At 33.3% G+C, this 21209-nt stretch overlaps 2 protein-coding genes across 7 annotated transcripts in view; both read right to left on the reverse strand.

Moving 5' to 3' along the window:
• Nucleotides 1–572: 572 nt before the first annotated feature.
• Nucleotides 573–1752, reverse strand: LOC136408892 (chymotrypsin-2-like). The gene is made up of 6 exons (XM_066390099.1): nucleotides 1608–1752; nucleotides 1488–1558; nucleotides 1333–1433; nucleotides 1126–1276; nucleotides 805–1071; nucleotides 573–743 (listed from the first exon to the last, which is right to left on the reverse strand). Exons 1-6 carry the CDS (start codon nucleotides 1657–1659, stop codon nucleotides 594–596), a joined length of 792 nt encoding a protein of 263 aa, XP_066246196.1. The 5' UTR covers nucleotides 1660–1752; the 3' UTR covers nucleotides 573–593.
• A 2587-nt stretch (nucleotides 1753–4339) lies between these two features.
• Nucleotides 4340–21209, reverse strand: part of LOC136409178 (GDNF-inducible zinc finger protein 1-like) — a 79158-nt gene continuing 62288 nt past the window's right edge. For all 6 annotated transcript variants that reach the window (XM_066390524.1, XM_066390525.1, XM_066390521.1 and 3 more), the window contains 4 exons: nucleotides 17712–17967; nucleotides 17284–17649; nucleotides 14448–14667; nucleotides 4340–14394 (listed from right to left, as the gene is read on the reverse strand). In XM_066390524.1, the coding sequence (XP_066246621.1) occupies nucleotides 14163–14394; nucleotides 14448–14667; nucleotides 17284–17649; nucleotides 17712–17967 (1074 nt within the window). In that variant the 3' untranslated portion in view covers nucleotides 4340–14162. The remainder of the gene's footprint in view (nucleotides 14395–14447; nucleotides 14668–17283; nucleotides 17650–17711; nucleotides 17968–21209) is intronic.

The raw sequence follows: 21209 nt of genomic DNA on the forward strand, positions 1-21209 counted from the left end.
AGCAAATATCACAAATTAATCTACTTCTCGCAACTGACTTGAATACATGTAACATAATGCCGCTTTAAGTTTCCGGGATACGTGGTCATTGATGGTATTTAAGTTCAGCATAAGTTGTATATATTTATAGTTGTTGCATAGTGTTAAGTAGAGCGAAAAAGAGCGCCTCAAAATTTTAGAATCTTTAATGAGAATTTCCGAAGGGGCGGAGCTTTTGCCACTTTTCAAATTCATTTCAAATTTTAAATTCGAGTGACGGATGAATCGTCTCATTGAGCTCTATAAACCAGGCAGCACGAGTCATGTTGTAATATATTTTTTAACCTCTGAGATGTTTACAGAATCGTGTTTTATGCGTTTTTCCGCGCTTTTTTTTGAAAATTCGTTTAAAAAGGGATTCCTTAAATCACATTTCCAAGGCTCCAGGGCTTGAGTTGAAGTATTCAGGTTCACGATAGTATTTATATCAGTTGATTACAGGGAAAACTGCGCCCCAAAATTATCTCTTGAAGTGCGGGAGAGACCTGAGAGAAATTCCTAAATAATTCTATGAAAATGACAGAGCCGTGGGGAATATTTCAGTTTATTTAAAATCAGATGCCGGTAATATTCTTAATAAAATCACGGTAGTCAGGATTACCGATGTGACTGTAAGTTCCTGGATTGCTTCCGCAAGGCTTAATAGACCATGATACAACTCCATATTGAATATTATCAATCACATAGGGGCTTCCTGAATCACCCTGCAAAACATTCCCTGTACAATGAAAAAAAAATGAAAGGATCCAAATCAGTCTAACTTACAAAGCATTCTCCTTTCCAGTAGTCGTCGCTACAAAGATTGTGTATAGGATTGAAGAAATCCTCACCACTATATTTAGTAATTTGGTCGATACATTCTTGCGCAGTTAACAGTTGCAGTGTAACTTTCTGCAACTCATGCTGAAGAGAACCATTCGTAGAATTGGTGCCCCAGCCAGAAAGAATTCCATTAATGTGGTATGGTACAAAATAGGAGTCTGTTAGAACGATGGGGCTTACTTTATCAGAAAATGGAAATGGTTTTTCTAACTAGAGAACGTTCGTTAATTAGAGGAAGTTCATTTTGATATTTGTAGTATTTACTTCCACAATTCCAATATCATACAAAGGAACTGCACCCACTGTTGTAAAGTTATATTTAAATTTTGGGTGCAAATATAGTTTCGAAACATTGATGTAGGTGTCCACTTCTTTAGTGTTATATAAGATATTAGTGCCGTATACCACGTTTTGCCTAAAGATAAAGCGGTGTGCTAACGATATTTACATGACGACTAAACAATAACTTACACACTCCTAGTTTCAACGCAATGACCAGCGGTCAGCACCCATTTTTCCCCAATTATCGATCCTCCACACAGGAAGACATTCTTTACATTACGAAGTTCTACCTAAAATGTACAAAAATTGGTCTAAGGTATAATCTTACGAATATCTCCGCATACTATATAGGGAAATTCTCCATCCTTAGCTACTGTGCCATTAACTATTTGAACTGCTCCTGGTGCTGAACTACCTGTTAATTTGTTTATTAATATTGAAATTGTGTTTAAAATAGTGTATACCTTCTCTTAAAATAAGATATGACCCTAAAATAAGGAAGAGAGTACTATACATGATGGTGATTCTTTAGATAATGCTATTAATGTGAATGATGGGAACATAAAAAATAATATCAAAAGTGATATCAAAAATCACTCACGCAAAATCACTGAATTCAAATTTCTACTATAAGTGCTTTATTTTGTTTGCAAATAAGCTGAAGTGACTTGACTCAATAACAAATGCTTGGATTCAATAACAAAAACATAACTTGAGATATTTCTAAAGTCGATTCGATGCCACCGTATAATCTCGTATACGTGTTGTAGTGATGATTTATTTTGCTTTCGTGTCTAGCGATCAATACTGTCTAGTATATGATGAAGTAGGACAGATATTAATTTTTTTATCTCATTTCCTGATATCAAACCACTTTCGCTTTATTATGGTTAATTCATCCAATTTGAATAGTTACACATTTGTTTAGTTTCGCAATGATACCATGTTTTAATATTTTTTATTCAATATTCACATTTTCGATATTTAATTGTTTCGGTGAGTATCTATCAAAAATTTCCTTAACTCCGAATTTGTCATTATATTTTTAAATACTTTTTTGAACCTACGTATTATTGGCTACATTATCTATGCCAGGTGTTGAGGTTCCTTCGATAAACGAAAACCACGAAAACAACAATTTGGTTTACGAAAGTGGACTGTATTAAATTTCACTTATATAAATAATGGTAAAGCATTGGTCTAAGTATGAAGTGGGAGTTTGCTTAGTTGGGAAGATTACGAGTTACGTTTACGATCACATGTCTAGAGCGAGCACTGGTCAAAGAGAGCAAAATTACTGCGATCATCCCTTAAGTACTAAACCCGAGGAACTCCACCCAGGGGCGCACCAATACCAGACGCTATTGCGGGCAATGGTCGCGCCTAAGGTCATAAAATCGCCGCCATCTGGCAAATACCTATACAAGTCGCTTTCATTGAAGTATTGCGATCCGCCGAATTGCGGATCGCGGCAAAGGTCCAATTTAGAAAGCTTCCTTTGACTAGTAGCGTATTTCCCAGCCATAAAGAGCCCTTCGATATGGCCTGATGGGTACGATGGTCTGGCGCCCAGATGGAATCCTTCAAATACGTATCGATGCCCATGGGCGTAACTTAAGGGACTAAAAATACAAAACAAATTAACTAAGCAAACTACGCTAAGAAACAATAACCTAAAGTCCTTAACACCAGGTAATGGCCTTATTGGAAAATTTTTATACATGGTTAAGAACAAAAAATATTTAAATTTTAATTACAATAGAAAAAGCTATAAAAAAGATTTGTAGGTTATAATTATACCAGGTGGTCACGTTAATTTGACTAGGAGGGTTCTGAGAAACTATTTAACTTTTTAATTTATTTTCCGTAATGACAGTGGCACCTTCTAAAGGTACATTCAATCAAAGTTATATTGTTCAAATAGAAAATCCTGTGTCTGTCATTTTAAGTTTCTGTAAACCAAAGCAACTGAAGTTCCCCTAATATGCTGAAATCCAATCTTCGGATATTTAATTCTTTAACATTATACTTATTACTCAATAATATCTTAAAACGTAGGTAGGGTATCTCACGTAGATTGAGTCGTTGTAGTTCTTTACGTTGTTGTTGAACGAAAAACGTGTCTTATCTGTAGCATTTTTTGAAACAACAATGATAGAAACAGATCTTTCCGAGCCCTAGGTTTGGTTTTATTAATTTTAAAAGCGAATGAACGAGAATATATTTTTCTTATGAAACAGATAATTCTCAAATCCAAGAAATTGGTTAGATATGTTAGAACAAAATCTTATATTATAGCTTTGACCCAGGACAAAATTCTACTTTAAAAATACTAATAAGACAAGGGGCTACCCAGCGAGGGTAAAACGAGGCGGCTGCCCTCCTCCCCTCAGAACTTGAAAACACAAACTTTCGACAAATCCGGATATATACAGCTGCTCTGGACATTTACAGCTGCTGTGATAACACGATATATACGTACATATATATATATATATATATATATACACATTTGTTTCTACTTATTAGCTTCATCATAGTCAATAAGTAGAAACATGTGTCGCTGAGTTGTTCAACATCCTCTGTACATTTCTACTTGAATGCTTGATTCTTTATACAAATAACCCACCAACTTTTCGCTATACGTATTTATTTTTATCAGTACGAAACTTTCCCCGTATAATTTGTTTTTTTTTTAGTCTAAGACGGTGAACTTTTAATAAATTTTGAGGAATTAGTTAATCTAGCTTTACAAAAATTTTTTAATCCTATAAACTCCTAGATAGTAGTTTCTGTTTCGTTCACAGTTTCAATTTAAAGGAATAATGACAAAGAAAGCTAATAAAACCTTACGGCTATTACTTACCTAATTTTTCATAACTATAAGCTGTGTCATTGTTTCTAGTGGGAGGATTTGAATTGAAGGAATATACCAATTCGAGAAATTTATTGTAAACCACCATTCCCAATCGACTCGATTTTCTAAAGATTAGTACTCTTTACAATAATTCGGACTCAAAAAACCAAAATATTTTCAGGATTTTTACCTCGAATTCTTCGTAATGTAAAAGAGAACCACAGAACTATAGAGAACCATAGAATTTATTCGGATTAAAAATTAAAATTTTGACTGGTTAATGATTGATCTAGATCTTATTTTTGTCTTTACAATAGTGGAGGAAATGAAACATCTAAGTGGATATAAGAATTCGATGTATTTGTACACATACTGTGTATGGAATATTATACGATTCATAACATCAAAATACATTTATATAAACTTACTATAGAATAGTAAGAACGGGCGACACTGAGATTTTAAAAATATCAGTTAAAATATCTTCTTAAAATCAGTATGTATCCTAAAATCCTACAAATCAACATTTCTATATCACATATTCATTCACATATAGTTCAGCACCATTTTATTTCTTTAATATTTTTTTCTGAGCAATCTCACCTTCGACGTGTGCCGCACATGAATGTTTTATAACTTCTTTGTTTAAGATTTACTTAATATTTTTAAGGTTCAAACTGTTGTATATTTTCTATGTATAAGACTGTCTTTGTCTTTATATAAGAAACTTATTCGCTACTCAGAAAAAAATTGCTTTCTCAGAAAACTTTTGATCTCTAATGAACGGTACGATTTGATCTTCGGTTCTCTTTCACGTTTTAGTTTTGATGTTATTTAGGTGGAGGAGAAATTTAATTTCGAATTCTAAAAGAGCGGAAATTACTTGATTTGATGGTGTCTCAATTAAGTTTGCTTGATGAAATTTTGCGTTGATTTCTGGAAAATTTCATTTTTCTAAAGATTTTTTTTATCCACAATAACTTTATTAATTTTATTTATTATAATACATAATGAACTTCTAATACACTACGATGCCCAAGTCTGAAGTAGTTTTTCAGAAATTCAAAAATGATTTTTTTTAAATTTGAACACTTGAAAGTTAAATTCTGCTAAAACTGCACTTAACATGATATATACCTAGGTAATAGACTTACGTTTATCTGCAGGAATTTATTGTTCTTTTCACCAAGAATAATGCGGAATAACATTTATTACGACGTCATTTATAGGGTAGGTATAATCACATAATATCAACCAGAGTCATTGTTCAGTCATTCAAATAGCGAAAATTCGAAAGACCTTTGGGAACGGTCAAAATCTTCTTTGAAAATTTTATCTGATAGGACGATGGCTTCATGAAACAAAACTAGTCTTGACTAAATTAACATTTTTATAATAGTAATTCTTTCTGAGAATTTATCAGGTAACTCTTGAGATATATTTAGGATTTTACCCTAATTTCTTAGAGACCAAAAAAAATGTATTCTCACACCTTGCATTTTCCTTGATAAGATTGCTAGTCTACTCAACCACCACGCTTCCCATCAAAAACGCTAAGACTAGTACAAAGTCCAGTATGGATTGTACAAAAAGAAGCAGATTTTAAAATTAAAAAAATAAGAAATTGGATCATTTTGTTTCATTTTTAAAATTTATTCTATTTCATACTTTAGTAGATCCTAAAACTAAGACGGGAAAACACAAACCGGTTTTTAAAATGTTTCAAATACCGCTGAGAAATACTAAAGGTTCATTTTTAATTTGTTTCGTTTAAAAATTCCACAATAATATTTATCAAAAGTTCAATCAATTATTTTAATATTTGTTTGAATGTGGTAGACAAAGATGAATTATTTTATTAAATGTAATTCTTCGACTTCCATTGCCTTTTTTACGTTTTTTTAAACTCCGTCTCCAGTAGTGCTATTTCTGCTCACTATCAAGTACTCGCAATGGCTATATTTATCAATATACTGAAAAACAAAAAAATATATAAAAAAATCTGTCGAAACCACTTTTGTAATATGGAGAGGGAAGCCAATTAACTAACTCATTTTAACGTATCCCCATTCATTCATTCATACTAAATAATCTTATATGGCAAACCCCTGTTTGTGAAACCTTATCTTAAAGCCTTCAAAAAATGCTTTTCAATGGAACCTCATAAAGGTAAATTTGGTAAAGTAGTTTTCAAATTATTAAAGAAATATCGTATAGAGTAGCTGAATGTGTGGAAATGCTGTTCATTGGATTAGCCCTGGAAACCGAGATCAATGTTGCTTAGGGCCAGGTAACGAGAGGCATTCAGCTAAAAAAGCAATGCGAATACGTGTACCAACTGGTAACTAAATTTCAAGAAACTGGTTTTGTCCCGAGTATAAAAGGCGATCAAGCACTAATACTTCACGAAGGAGAAAAAATTTAAGTTGTAGAGCAGTTTGCGATAAATCCAACTTTATCCACTTGTCAGGAGACTACGATAGCCTTATCTCGCGACTAAATATGAAAATTACTGAAATTTCATAAGTTTTATCTTTATAAATTGCAAATCTTCATGAAATTGTTAATAATGACTCGGACAGAATTCAATATTGTGAAATTATGATGCACCTCGACGACATATAAAAATTAGAATTGGTTAGTTAATCCATCATTTGGTTCTTCTTCATATTAACAAAATGCTTTTACAGGATTTTTGATATATTACCACAGATATTTCCATTATAAGTTTTCAAAATGTCATTTTGTACATGATACGATAAGATATGGTGTCGTCAGGTATTATTTTGTTTTTCCTTTTATCAAAACTTGTAGTTTCTCCTCATACAGTACAGAATCCATGATTATGGTGACATTTCATTTTACTTTTTGTTCCCTTTGTTCTTAATTCTTTTGCCTGCTGAAAAAGTTTTAACAGATAATAATGGTAATTTTTCCATGTTCCGCTTCTTTGCTTATATTGCTGTGTAATTTGCTTTGTCGAAGAATATCCTGATTTTCCAATCAAGTTCCTCTGTCTTTATTCCTTGAAGGGTCGTCGCCTTCACAGAACGCTAATAATGAGCAGAGATGACACTGATCGAAACATCGTGTAAAAGAACTTAATAAAAATAGTACAAGTCCAAGACTTATCCTATAAAATGTTCACAACTCTGATAAATTTTGAAATTTTCTACGGGTGGTGTTCCAACTGGCGTGGAAAATTTAAGGTTGAAGGGTGTGATAATTTTTTTAATGTGGGCAAATTGAAATGTTTAAATCATTTTTTTTATTGCGATTAACATGTTTGATAATATTTACTAAATTTCATGTTACGCGTACATACACTTTTTTAGTATTTAATGATTCAAAAAGTTCTGGTACATGTACGTAACATGTACAGAGTAGGCAAATATCGATATTCATGTAAAAAATCTCGGTAACTATAGGAGCTAGAAAAACGAATAGAGTATTCTCGATGTTTTTTTTGGAACCAAATTTAGTGGAGTCATTAAAAATTTTCGGTTGCCTTTTGGGTTCAAGCTAGAAGCTAGAGCTAGAGTGTTCGATTTTCGCTATTTTCCATAAACGTTGTTCGTTTCGTTATTATATTAGTTACATATACATATAGTTACTATATTATTAGGACACTTTTTTGCGGAGATTCGACTAGATTTTCAGTTATAATATAAAGTTGTTTTAGTTACATTTTGTTACTTTTTTTACAAAACTATTTGTTTAGAATAAGTGTACCGATTTACCTAATTATAACGCGCATTGTTGGTTGTTCGAATAATTAATAAATAGTCAAAAATGTTATGTCTTACGAAAATTAAGATCATATGATGTATTTAAATGTTTTATTGAAAGTAATAGCAATTTTGATATTGCGTCCGAAATATATTTAATCGGTATCCTGAAAGAAGACAATCTGATAAATTCATTTTTTTGAGATCGAAAGAAAATACATCCAATTATGGAGCATTTTGACCAACCCAAAACCGAAAACGTACAATATTGAAGATGGTGGACATTCAAACACAACATTCTATCATAGAACGTTGATGTGAACGAACTCACCATCTTCAATATTATAAGTTTTCGGCGTTAATTTCTTTTAAATGCTCTTTAATGGGATATATTTTTTTTTGCAATCTACAAAAATATGCATTTATTAAGATCTCTTCTTTCAGGATACCGAATGAAATAGGCGTAGGAAGTAATATCAAAGGTACTTTGAATTGAATTATACTTTGAATAAAACAATTCAATATATATTTTTCCTAGTTTTCACAAAACAATATAAGGATAAATGAAACCCAAAATAAGCACAGAATTGTCGACAATTTGTTAATTAAACAAACATCTCATAAAGCACGCTATGAATCGGTAAATCTATACATATATCTATTGTAAAAAGTTGTTTTTGTAAAACAGTAACTTTCGATCATGGTAGTTTGAACATGTCATAATTCATTGGGAGGAAAAAAATCTCTTTCTAATAATGCTTAGATACTTAAAGATGTAAATACACATCTTTAAGTTATAACTTAAAAACTGATCGAATTATGAAAATGTCCTTAATGTCATTGAAATCTACTCAATAACTGCCTTAATAATGTTATTATGAGGACAATTACTTCTATTTGTGTTACGTATATGTATCTATATATAGGTACATATTTATGTAGCTATCATAACATATAACTAAGTGGCGAGCGTTTATTAAACATGGCGAAAATTTAACTATAGCTTCTAACTCGAAAACAGAAGACGACCGAAAATTTCATTTCTCTAGACTTATTTTTAAAAAGAAACTGAGAGTACTCTATTCGTTATTCTCTATTTCCTATAGTTAATGAGATTTCCTATGCAAACATCGAAATTTGCCCAGTATGTACCCAAATCTTAAATATCTGTATAAATGTCGTCGAAATATTTATGTTGCAATTAAAGCGCATTTTTTTTGGTGAAATAAAAATGTTTAGATATTTTTGAAAAACATTCTTTACTAGAAAAGAAAATTGTAAATTCCTCCATTGATGTAATGACTCAGGTGGGAATTGAGAAGCAACCCTAAAGTTAACTCACAGATTTTATACTCCTACTAGAGTGAAACTTATTTTTTATTAATTTACCAGTGAATATTTAGTGCTTTAACGTAACATATTTTTTAACTAGATGAGGATGAGTTGAGTGCAAGATTGGCGAGCAACTATAATTAATTTCTCAAAAACAATACATTTCACTCTGCTATCCTGAGAGCTAACTTGATAACTTGAACTACCCTGAAGAATTATTTCAAGCTTGGGAAGGGACTTTACATAAACATAATATCCATGACCTCAAATTTAAATTTCAAATTTGCGTTAAAATATTTGTAATATTTTTTATAGCTTTTATAAGTGTAGACATCGACAAACAACATCAAAATTCACGATTAAATACGAAGTAAGTCTATGCCCCTCCTTTGTTTTTGTTTTCATACAATTCTTTTCTTGTGTCTTTTCATAGATCAGGTGACAAGATATATTGCAATTTAAGTTATTTTTTCATATTTTGAACGCTCTTTTGTGAAGAAAAATCACTAGAGTCAGTTTGGAAATGAAACCTTGTCACCTATCTTCTTCTTCATTATTTACACTCATCGGATAAAAATATACTTAAATGCTATTCACACGTAGTAGGAACATTTATCTTTAGATTAAGAACGTCTTATATACAACAATATTGTAGCAAAAACATTACATTTTAAAATATATTATATTTTATTTTTGGAAGGATTGGGCTTGCTTTGGGACATTGTTGTATTGCTATACAGATGGTGATTTACACATACATTTCTTTTGCTACTTTTGACCGTAAATTCCAACCGATTTTCAGCGATTATTCATGAAGTAGATACATATTAACTCGAAACAATAATTTTGTGCCAAATGTCTCGTAATACATAATTTACACGTACAAGATAAGCTTAAATGTATGTTCACCATAAAAATGAAGATTTAAAGGCACCCTCGTGTTACAGAAACTGAAGAATTTCTGTTGAACTTAAATATCAAAATTTGCCCCAACGCTTTTTACTGTATAAAAATTATTATTCTTAACTATTCTATATTTGTGTATTATGTCATTGTATATTATAATGGATAATAGAACATAATAAATGTTTAACATCATCAATAAAGTTCACTATTATGAGGTATATTGCGATTGTTTAACACACAACCAAAATATGCATTTTATATTATTTATTCTTATTTTACCTTACAGTATAATAGTCTATTGTTCGATGACGCTCTGTGGTTTATGTAATATATGAGGAATAAAAAAATAGAAACTATCTGGATCAACCTCGATGTTAAACATTTAAATAAAATTTATTCACTACATACTTGTTCACCCCTAGTACTAAGCTACTCCCTAAAAAATTAGCCACATGACTGTACTTGCAATTAAGTAAAGCATGTTCAGTGTTGAATTGACAGTTTGTTATTTCTTAAAATAGGCGCTGTAATTTGTTCTGAATTAAAATCAAAGTGACTCATTTTTTGGGGCTTAGCGGTTGAAATACGAACGGTTATGCCAATATATTATCGAATAAGTAGTACTTTAAAACTTGAGGTACATTGATTTGGCACAGGACATACTTATATTCAATAAATAGCTATGAATATTTTCTTTAAATATCTTTATCTTCGATGTATATAATCGTCTACGTGAAATCGACTCGCTGTTCTATGTGGTAGGAATTCAGGAGCTCAAGCTTTACGAAATTTCTGTTAGAAATTCGGATGTTATTAGACCGTAAAGGCTTTCATGGGCGGTCAAAATATAATTGGAAACATTTTAGGGCCATCCAAGCCGTGATCCATTGGAATTGCTTTCTAACGTTTCGTTCACATCTGCCATGGACATTCTTAAAAGCGATGATAACGAAATCCCATGATTCGTCTCGACGCTAACTGAAAAAGTAACTCGAGAGTTCAGTCTATTTATCCGTCTCTTCCTTGAAGACGGCGGCGAAGCTTCTGCATTTGCGCACATGGAGCATGTCAAAAGTCATACATTTAGTTCTAGTCTGATTCCGAATTATATGCTCTAATTTATTCTCTCCCATTAAAATTGTTGTTCTGCATAAATATCTCAATAGCCTCTCTAGTAATTTTTGGATGGTAGCAAGTCATGTTGGAACCGATATTAAGAGTGTATGTTCAGCAACAGCCGAGTGTTCTGTACGTTATTTAATATTCTCCGTACAATACAACAGCACAAAAGGTCACTAAAGGATAAAATAGATCCCTGGTCAGTATACAGTTACTGGCTCGATGTGCTGGTTTATTCAGATTTCAAGAAAATGTCTCGAAATGTTAAAAATATCGCCTTGTCGGCAATCAGTATGAAAGTGACCATGAGCACATCTACAATGATGAAGTGTTGAATTTCCACTAAAATGACCCAAGTTTAGTTTTCAATAGCGTTGGGGAGTTTTTTTTTGTGTATAGCCCACAGGCGTAAGACAAATAGGACACATAACTCACAAGGAAGTTTCTTAACATACTCGGGTGATTACCACCCTCGTCTGCGACTCATGTGCAATATTTCACTTTCATGTATTAAGTGCTACTTTATCGGTTTGTTATGTCATGTACCATTTTCGAGCGATCACAGGAGAAGTCTTTCAAGGTACCGAGATTTAGTGAAATGGAGTCAATAATTTTCATAGAAATAAAAAATGGAAATCAATCAATGGTTTTCTCTGCTTTCATTTTAATGGAAATTATTTTGTTGACCAAGCTACTAATGTTTTGATAAACTGAATAACCTACATCAATTCAACTAGTTTTGTCTAAGGTTTATTAAAGACGCAATCGAGATATTCATGTACGACAACAACTTTGTAGAAAAATGAACTTTTTATTAACTTATTTATCTTATTTATTAACTTAATTCGGCCTGGAAGCTTGAGCTATAACTCTCTCTACTGCGCCGATGCTTCGCCCCCCACCACGATAGAAAGGAACGCATAAATACACCGGACTCTGCACTGCCCAGTACCAGTCAGTAGTAAGCGTCGAGAAAAAGGCAGGACTTATATTAATAAATATCAACCGTTATTTTACCGCGTTTGATGAGTCTTCCGTAGTTACGGACGAAACATGATGAAGTAAATATTTTCAATTGTATTCCAAGTATTGCTATTCTGCAGTTTTAATTCGGGTATTGTTACTTTTTAGTTTTAACTCTCTCACTCTATTAGTCCGAAGAAAAAAGGCAAAACAATAAAGAAACATTTCACCCTCCGCTATAGTTAAGGTTCTGAAATAAATAGATATTTAATTTTGCTATTAATCTGCTATTGTTTCTAATTTATTTCCCTAGGTAACGAGTCTTACAAAACCTCATATTCAGCCTTTTACCATCTATGAGTGGAAAGTATGTACAGAAATTGGTGTCAAATAAAAATAGAGGAAACATGTACCACCGGAACTGAGAGCAAGCCCTAATCCGAACAGATTTACACAATTAATGATAAAAAGGCTTTCAAGAATCGATATGTCCATTTACTTTTTGGACTCAATCAAGACACTCGTCACTACACTCCATTATTTTAAATTTCTCAATAGGTCATTGAGAACACATACAAGTTTGTTCCAACAAAGAAGTATCCTCGAATCGTCAGAAACAGTTAACAAGTAGTACCTATCTATAAACCTTGTATATATTTCTGATGATATGGAATTGGTTTATTTTTCTGTTGGAACAGCTAATATTCACTGGGTTCAAAAAATTAGACAAACATAGATTTTTGCTAAATCTATGTTTTGAAATTTATTAGAAATTTATAGGGTACCATAGTCTGTACAAATCAAAGTTGTATTTTTTAGAAGAATTTCTGAATTTACTCAAAAATTTACATAGATTTCTGATATATGAGTCACAGGTCCGATGATCCCTGCTCAGAAAAATATTATATAATTTTGAATTTTCACTAGATAACACTAAAATCATTTTTTTCCTGTTGTTGAATGCAAAATGAGTTTTGTCAGTAAACAACGCTAAAACATGTGTTAAATTTCCAACCTCAGTCACTTATCAAACTTGGAAACTTTCATTGTCCATTATTTATACAGGGTGTCTCAAATTCGAAGATTTTACGGGAATTTTTTGATAAAACGAAATTTAGCAGTGACAGATAAGTCGTCGCCATTTTGGTTTTTTATATAGAATGTATTAAAAAAACTGGATTTTGGAATCCCCTTTATAATTCATGTATCCAACAAGGATATTTAGAAGGTAAAATCCGATTCTGAAAAGTTTTGCCATAGGACCAGTGACGTAACTTATTTTTCAAAGCTATAGGAATTATTCGCAATTAACTATAATTATGTTTTTTGAATAGGATACTCTATAGTATATTATTAAATACTTTGTATAGTCACGTCAATATCATTAAAAAAAGCGCTGAATGATTTTGAAAAAATATTTTATGTACTAATATATCACCTAATTGCATAGCTTTGACTACATATAATCATCGCTCATGGTTTTCGAGATTCCTATGATGAGAGTCGAAGTTGAGACACCCTGCACATGCACATGCCCCTAGATCTCTGTGTCTTCATTTTACCTCTTATCTTAAGAATTGATAGTTGGATGCCATAAATATAAAAGTTTACTGAAATATTTTATCATTCACTCATTTATCGAACTTCGTAAAGCTTGAGATCCTCAACAAAGACTAATATCGGACGAATTCTGCAATATTACAATCATTGACTAGAGAAACTGTGTCAATGCCACTTAGTATTGCTTAAGTTTTGGTAACTCACTAACTATTGTTCATCAATCTGTAAAAAAGTAAATAAAAATCTGTTACGGTAAGTATATCACAAAACCTAAAGTTTATTCACAGCCAAATAAACAATGAACCGGATGCGTTTTAGGCTGGTACTGAGGACGGTACTAGGCAACAGTTTCCAACTGTTACTCCTCAAGGTGCTGCTAGCGATACTAATGACCTATCCCCAATTTAATTCCGTTTCCCATTAGGGAATAGAGCAGCAGATCGGCCTATTGACCCTGTTGAAGGGTTCTCGAGCTAAGGAAACGAAAAGGCCAGTGGCTCGGAGCAAAAGACATGTAAAAATGGATAGAAAAGGATGGAAAAGTTGACGTGCGTCTAGCGCGGCGTATTTATGTGCGTTGTAAGGTGTTTGGACAAGTAGTCTGCGCGTGCGAAGCACTTCCCACACATGTCGCAGTGGTAGGGCCGTTCTCCAGTATGAATCCTCAAATGCCTCGTCAAGTCGCTCTTCCCACCAAAAGCCCTACCACAGAACAGACAAACAAAGGGACGTTCTCCTGTGTGTTTTCTTACGTGCAGTTTAAGGTTTTCTTTGGATCTGACACACCTAAAATCATGTCGATATAAAAAAACGTTACTGAAAAAAATCGCTTAACGTACTTTCCGCAAAACGGACAAGCAAACCTCCGTTCTCTTTGTCGATCAGCGGTGTCGTTGGTTTCATTGCGCAGCAAAGTAGCCAAGGCCGAGCTGTCAGTAGGTTCTGAGCGGATTAGTGCTGCAGCAGATGTTGCCAAACTGCCACTAATTCTAGAATCGATTGTGTCATCTTGCTCAGCTTCAAGCTTCTCTGTGTCGGATGTAGAACCACCCTCACAACCTATAGAAAAAGATGAATTGGTTAACAAAGTCAAATTAGCAATGTGCCCATAAGAGCCAAATTATTAATGTGATTGAAATTTTACTGCAAGTATAATTCGTTTATTCTAAAAGCAGACTGACGTCTTCACATAATTAATACAGTGTTGCCAAACCTGACAGTTTTGGAACGTCTCGAATTAAACTAAAATTTAATAGTAATAGATATGTATGCAAACATTATACAATAAGTAATGTGCAGTTACCTGGAAAAAACCTTACTATTTTTGTTTAAAATGGGTTAAATAAGACTAAAAAAGCAATATTATATTTTTCCAAAAATTGAACCAAAAATTTACATAAATTAATTAAATTAATTAATTAATTTTATTCCTCCTTGTTGTTTATTTGTTAATTATTATTTTTGTTTTAACTTTAATAATAATTGTATTTGAAAAACTTAAAACATTTTTTTGAACGAGAAATAATTTTAAGATAATTTGCATGCATTATTAGCTTTGAATGCGTTTTTCTTGAAAACCATTTTTTCTAGCGACTTCAATAGGGTATACCTTTTTTAAGCAGGAAAGGTAAGAGAAAAGATTTATCTAGTCCAAAATGACATACACCGTGGCACAAAAAAGTTTTAGCAGATTAAATGACTCCTAATGGCCGCCTGTGGCGCCCTTTAGAAGATACACCAAAATCGTCAATGCATTTGAATTTCGCATCCTAAAACATCTTCAGATACGAAATTTCGTGAAATTGACTTAAAGAAATTAGAAAATATGAATGAAAATGTGATTTGAGCCCTGTAGCTTCGTAATTATCACTTTTTGAACTAAGGCAAGTTTAGTTAAATCGACTTACTTTTACTCAAATAATCTACGGTATCATTTTGGCTACGCTATTCGAGGGCACCCTGTATATCACTTAGGCCAACATGTCGATTATAGTAATTTTTTGCAATACCTCATATTTTTTTTAATTGCATTGAAGATGTAATGATACGGTGGAAGTCTCAAGACCGTATGCCCATATTTTTCCGCTAGATCGACAACAACGTATTTTTTGATGGTTTATTCCTATAATATAAATTTTTAAGAAACAAATAATACTGTTTTTAAATTTGATGTCCACCTAACAACAATGTCTAAAAGTTCACTTTTAAATATATTTGTTGAATGTCCGATATTTCGGGTACGCACCCAATTCTGAATATTGGATTCATTCCATGTTCCATCTGGTATTTTCTCTAAGAGAATACTGGGATATGGAACATAGTCAATGATAATAACTGATGGTTCAGTTAAATTTTTTTGCAAACGATCTTTAAACCATTTGAGAAAATTATCCCCATTCATTTCAACATGATAATAAGTGAGTTACGTTTTTTGACGACAATATGGTTTATTCACTTTTAACAAAACCATTTTCAGTTCCAGCATGAAAAATGATATGTCTGAATAAAAAAATAATTTTAGTTGTTAAATACAATTTACCTCATGGTGAGTGAAACATGTTTTTAATCATTTACTTTCATTTTTTTAACACTTTTTGCATTGTCATCTTGCCAGGAATGACTAATTGTTTTGTTCTGAAAAATCCACGTTTCGTCTAAAAAAACGAATCGCCGTAAGCTTTCTTTTTTTCATGCATATAGGTTCATAAAAATTCTAGACGCTTTACCGCTACGTTTAGAAGTTCCATGAGTCCTCTTCTTGAGTCTTTTAGTCATTGGAAAGTGATTTCATTTAGTAAAACGCGAAGTGATGAATGACAGTCACTGAACAGTTCTTTTCGTTTAACTTCATCTAAAAGACTATTTAACGTAACTTGTCTTCCTTAATATTTACATTCTATTATTAAATTAAATGTAAAATATATATGTCCAGAATTCAAAAATTAGTGATGTTTTTAGTGGTTTAATTAAGGAGATTGGCGGAGACACAATAGATAATAAATTTCTTAAACTTACAGTTTTTATATGTCATAAATAGTATAACGAATTTCGCCAGTGTCTAAAATTCGTTCATGGACGACTTTTTTTACCATACTACGTTTTTCTTGGGTGATTTAAGTGGTTCGCCAGATTTTCTTGTTTTGGAAATTGCCACAATAGTAGAATGTCCCGAGATAAGTGCTGCAGCTACACGTTGTACGAACATTTTTTTCACCCAGTTTTTTGAATTAACTTTTCAATTTTAATAACATGGAATAAACTTACCTCTTGCACAGAGATTAAAGGCAATAAAGGACCGTTGTTATCTCGCTCCAGTCCGAAATTTTGAATTGAATTCTTAACGAGTTGTTTACACCGGCTATTTTGACAATTTAATATTCAAAATTTATGAAAATATGTGTCAACGCAACATCAGATTGGCCCGAAAACGAGGTATCTAGGCGCAAATCGAATTGCACCAAACAAAGATAAAGGTATATTTGTTGGTTGTCAATAATTTATTTTCATTTGTAACGTTAGTCTGCTTTTATAATAAATAGAATTTACATAAGAAACGTTGAAATAGAGCCTTAGTATTGTTTAGATGCTTTCTCTCTATTGAAACTGAGTTGATATTAAAGTTAATAGTACATTTACAATTTGGCGCGGGGTGGGGGGGCAAAGAATATTATTTACCAGGAGTGTCTTCCGCCTCGGGTTCAGTCTTAACTTTAACATCTGGAATATCTTCATCGCGGTCAATGAGCGCTTCATTACTGCTGGACACCTGATCGCTGCCTTGGTCACTGGGCGGTAAAGTCGATACTGGGACTGAAGAATCCCCAGAGACCCTTCGACTCCCATGCAGTCGCTCCAATGCGTGGTTCAGACGATGTTTCTTGAATGACTTGAGGTACCTAAACTGCATGCCGCAAACATCACAAGAAAAGAGCTTATCAGCCGGAAGGCGGGCGCGGTGGTTCTGTTCTCGATGTTTCACATAGGCCGACCGATACCGATAGGATTGGCCGCATTGATCACATACGAAGGGCTTGTCAGGACCTAAAGGAGAAATTTTGGTTCAGGAATTGTTTTGACAATTTTTTTGTGACTGGTTGGCTTACCAGCAGCTCCAGGTAGATGCTGAAGGGCGGCATGTTGTTCCAAGAGCCACGGTGACGGGAATCCGGCCAAACAAGCACCGCATCGGAAGGCGGTGGCTCCTAGGCCGTCAAGGGGTGGTACCAGGCCCGCTTCCAGAAGACCTGCTAGTGGAAAGTGGAGAAGAGGAGCTCCAGGAGTGGAGGCGCGTGATGAGGACGCTGAGGACGGAGGTCGTTCTAGGGAGGAACCGCTGCGTTGTTCTACGTCAGGAATAGGCTGTAAAAATAAATTAATCTGTACTTTTACTATTTCAATTGAGTAGTGAAAGATATGCGTATGACGCGTAACTCAGTTGAGGAGAGCCTGTAATATTAGAACATTAAGATACAAGTTTCATAAGAAAGTATATTGACGCACGAACCAAAGTTGCACAACGAGGACCAATGCGATGAAGGGGTATGTGAATCTTATTTTGTTTTCCTGCTGAAGTCGAATAATTATAAAATGCCCAATGGCATCACGGAAATTTCAAATTAAGCACTTGATACATTTTAATATTTTTGGAATTCCATCGAAATTGTATTGGATACACGTCTTTAGCACTCGTGAAATTTTTTATGGGACTCCATCAGTATTATATTGTTTATGATCAAGGCTGTTACTGGATGTTCGCAAACTACTCTAAATAGTTTGGCAAAAAGGACAACTAATTGAAATGATTGACGAATTTCCAATCTCGTTCAGGATCAAACTGGAAAATTAACATTTAAAGTACAGAAAAATAGACACAAGAGTGTGGCAAGGAGTAGAGCTATCGTCGTTCTTGTATAAAATATTTGTATTACATGCACCAAGACCACGACAGATACAGTGGTCTTGTATGCAGATGATGCGACGATTGTCGCTAGATTCACAAAGAAAAAATACTCACTAAGTAAAAATTTCAGGAGAAAATCTTAGCGTTGGAAAAATGGCGCTCTAAATGGAAAATCAACCTGAATACTGCCAAGGACCAGACAATCATCTTAAAGTAGGGAAGAGATAGAAAATCTAGTGATAGTGAAAAGTGAAGAAGTGCAGTAGATTGGCAGATAATGTTGAGCAAACCAGCAACAAATTAAGAGTGGCAACAAACTGATATTTGCGATTGGTTTGGAATCTATCTTCGCTTTTGCTACTATTGCTTTGTTCCTTTCATTCATCTATTCATGGTATGAATTAATGAGATCATCAAGTTAGGCATTCAACCGCAACTGACATATGCAGCAGCATGTAGATATTCAGTTAAGACGCATCTGGAACAGTTTCAGGTGGAAATTAAATTTGAAGCTTTATAGTAATGGTAAAAGTAATATCCACTAAATACAGAGTGTTTCAGAGTTAAAGTGATAAAAGTCTAGGGGAAATTCCTCTCAGCAAAATATGGAAAAAAGTTCTTGCGAGTATGGATCCAAAAATGCTTCTTTCCAAAATACAGGGTGTTAAGTTTTTTTTTTTTTTAATTCAGTTGTTTATTAATAGCTTAAAAAGGTTTTAGCCGATTTTAATTTTTACGGTGTATTAAAACAATTATAAGACATCCACTGAACCAATTAGATCTGATCCAGAATTTCAAGGGGCACAAACAGCGAGAAAATCGATTGTTTCTTTGCAGGAAAAATATCACCCTGTAGATTTTATACGGTTTTCATGTATAATAATATTTAGATAAATTCACTAAGAATACATTTCTTTAAATTAATAAGCGGTTACAAAATTACAACAAATATTCAAACGATAACCTCCTTCAACGCAGGCATTGCACCGCTTTACCATATTTTGTTGCACTCGTTACCCAGAGTGTTCTAGATAGTCTGGCAAGAAGGGAAAATTCTTTGGTGTAATTGTTTCACTGTTTCCATGAGGTGCAGCATACACAGGATTTTTTAGGTAACTCTAAAGAAAAAATGCAGGGGTGTAAGGTCTGGAGAGCGATACATTTTTTAATAATTCCTAAGTATATTTATTTTTTCTTATGGAGTTTAGAGATATGCCAAGGTAAGGTATTGTAATATTTTCTCGAAAATGAAGCGAAACACTAAAAAAAATCAAGAGACAAAAATGTATTTTTAGTGGGTTTATCTGAATATCACATGAAAACCGCAAAAAAACTACAGGATGATGTAAAAAAAACAACCGACTTGCTTGATAGGACGCATCTGGAAATTCTGGATCAAATCTAATTGGTCTAGTAGGTGTCTGATAATTGTTTTAATAAATTGTAAAAAAATCATTAAACTCGTGTTAAAGCATTTTTAAGCTACTAATAAAAAGCTCAAATTAAAAAAAAACTTGACGCTTTGTACTTTGGAATTGAAGCATTTTCGGACCCATATTCATATGAACATTTTCCCATATTTTGTTGAGCGGAATCTCCCGCAGGCTTTTGTCACTTCAACTCTGAAACACCCTGTATAGTGAAAAGGGCTAGGTATTTTGGCAGAGATGAAATCAATAACTAGTGTATTTACAGATCTTTTATTTGTCCAAAATTGTTTTTACAACTATGATATGCATCTTTTATTAAGGTAAGCATTGCAGACATAAGGCAAATAAAAAATTCTAATAATTAATAACTCTAGCATGTATGTATCTATATTAATTAATAATATGGTGCCTGAAGAAACAGAACATAAATAATATATCAGAAATAACAAGAGATGCATATAACAAAAGAGCATACACTACGATGGTTTTTAACGAGGGAAACAAGCGTATTCTTTATGACATGAAGGAAACTTAATAGTTTCAAATTCTAAGCAGGTTATCAATAGATAAGTGTCTACATCTCTCACTAACAGATGCTGTTCGGAAAAATAGATAGTAGGTATAGTCCCGGCTACAGATAGCTGAGTATAACGAAAATGTATTTGCATAGCAACTCCCACCAATATTTCACGAGCAAATAGTAATAAAGGGGCTTTTTTGCATCTGAGAAGTAGTTTTCGTTAATACCAAGCTGAACAGTGTAGCCCCCGCTGGGAGAGAAAATTGCGTCTAAAACTGTACTGACAACAATCAGAACTCCTTCCTAACCCACTATAAAACATAGTCAACGATAACTAATTTATGAATATGTTTCATACAATCAATGCCTCATTCAAATCGGCCAAGTTTTTCTGTCGCCCCATAAAACCGCCCATATAAGAGTCATAAATAAGTAACGAGAATTGTTCGGTGAAAACGGCAATTTCTGCAAATGAAATGAAGGTGGCATATTAATAACGAAATTATACAGAACTTAATTGTGGGTGTACGCAATTATACAGAGTCGCGCCTCCATTGGTTCTGACGAAGGAGTGTTCGTCTGTTATTGCGAGAACCATAAAAATTGACCTATGCCCGGCCCTGCCCTGCCCTCCCAACGAACCTATTAACATGTTCACTACTGGGCGAATTGACATTAGGTCATGTGGAAGTCCATCTATCTATCCATACTAGGCGGATACGGTACCCGACATGGTACACCTTTCGGTACC

This window comes from Euwallacea similis, chromosome 5 (assembly GCF_039881205.1).
Source record: "Euwallacea similis isolate ESF13 chromosome 5, ESF131.1, whole genome shotgun sequence".
NCBI classification, from domain to species: domain Eukaryota; kingdom Metazoa; phylum Arthropoda; class Insecta; order Coleoptera; family Curculionidae; genus Euwallacea; species Euwallacea similis.

What these genes read in the sequence shown, in the direction of transcription:
- LOC136408892 (XM_066390099.1), bottom strand. Translation starts at nt 1,659, where the DNA reads ATGTATAGTACTCTCTTCCTTATTTTAGGGTCATATCTTATTTTAAGA. An exon ending in ATGGAGAATTTCCCTATATA is followed by an intron (nt 1,434 to 1,487) that starts GTATGCGGAGAT and finishes TGTACATTTTAG; the next exon opens with GTAGAACTTCGTAATGTAAA. An exon ending in ATGATATTGGAATTGTGGAA is followed by an intron (nt 1,072 to 1,125) that starts GTAAATACTACA and finishes AACGTTCTCTAG; the next exon opens with TTAGAAAAACCATTTCCATT.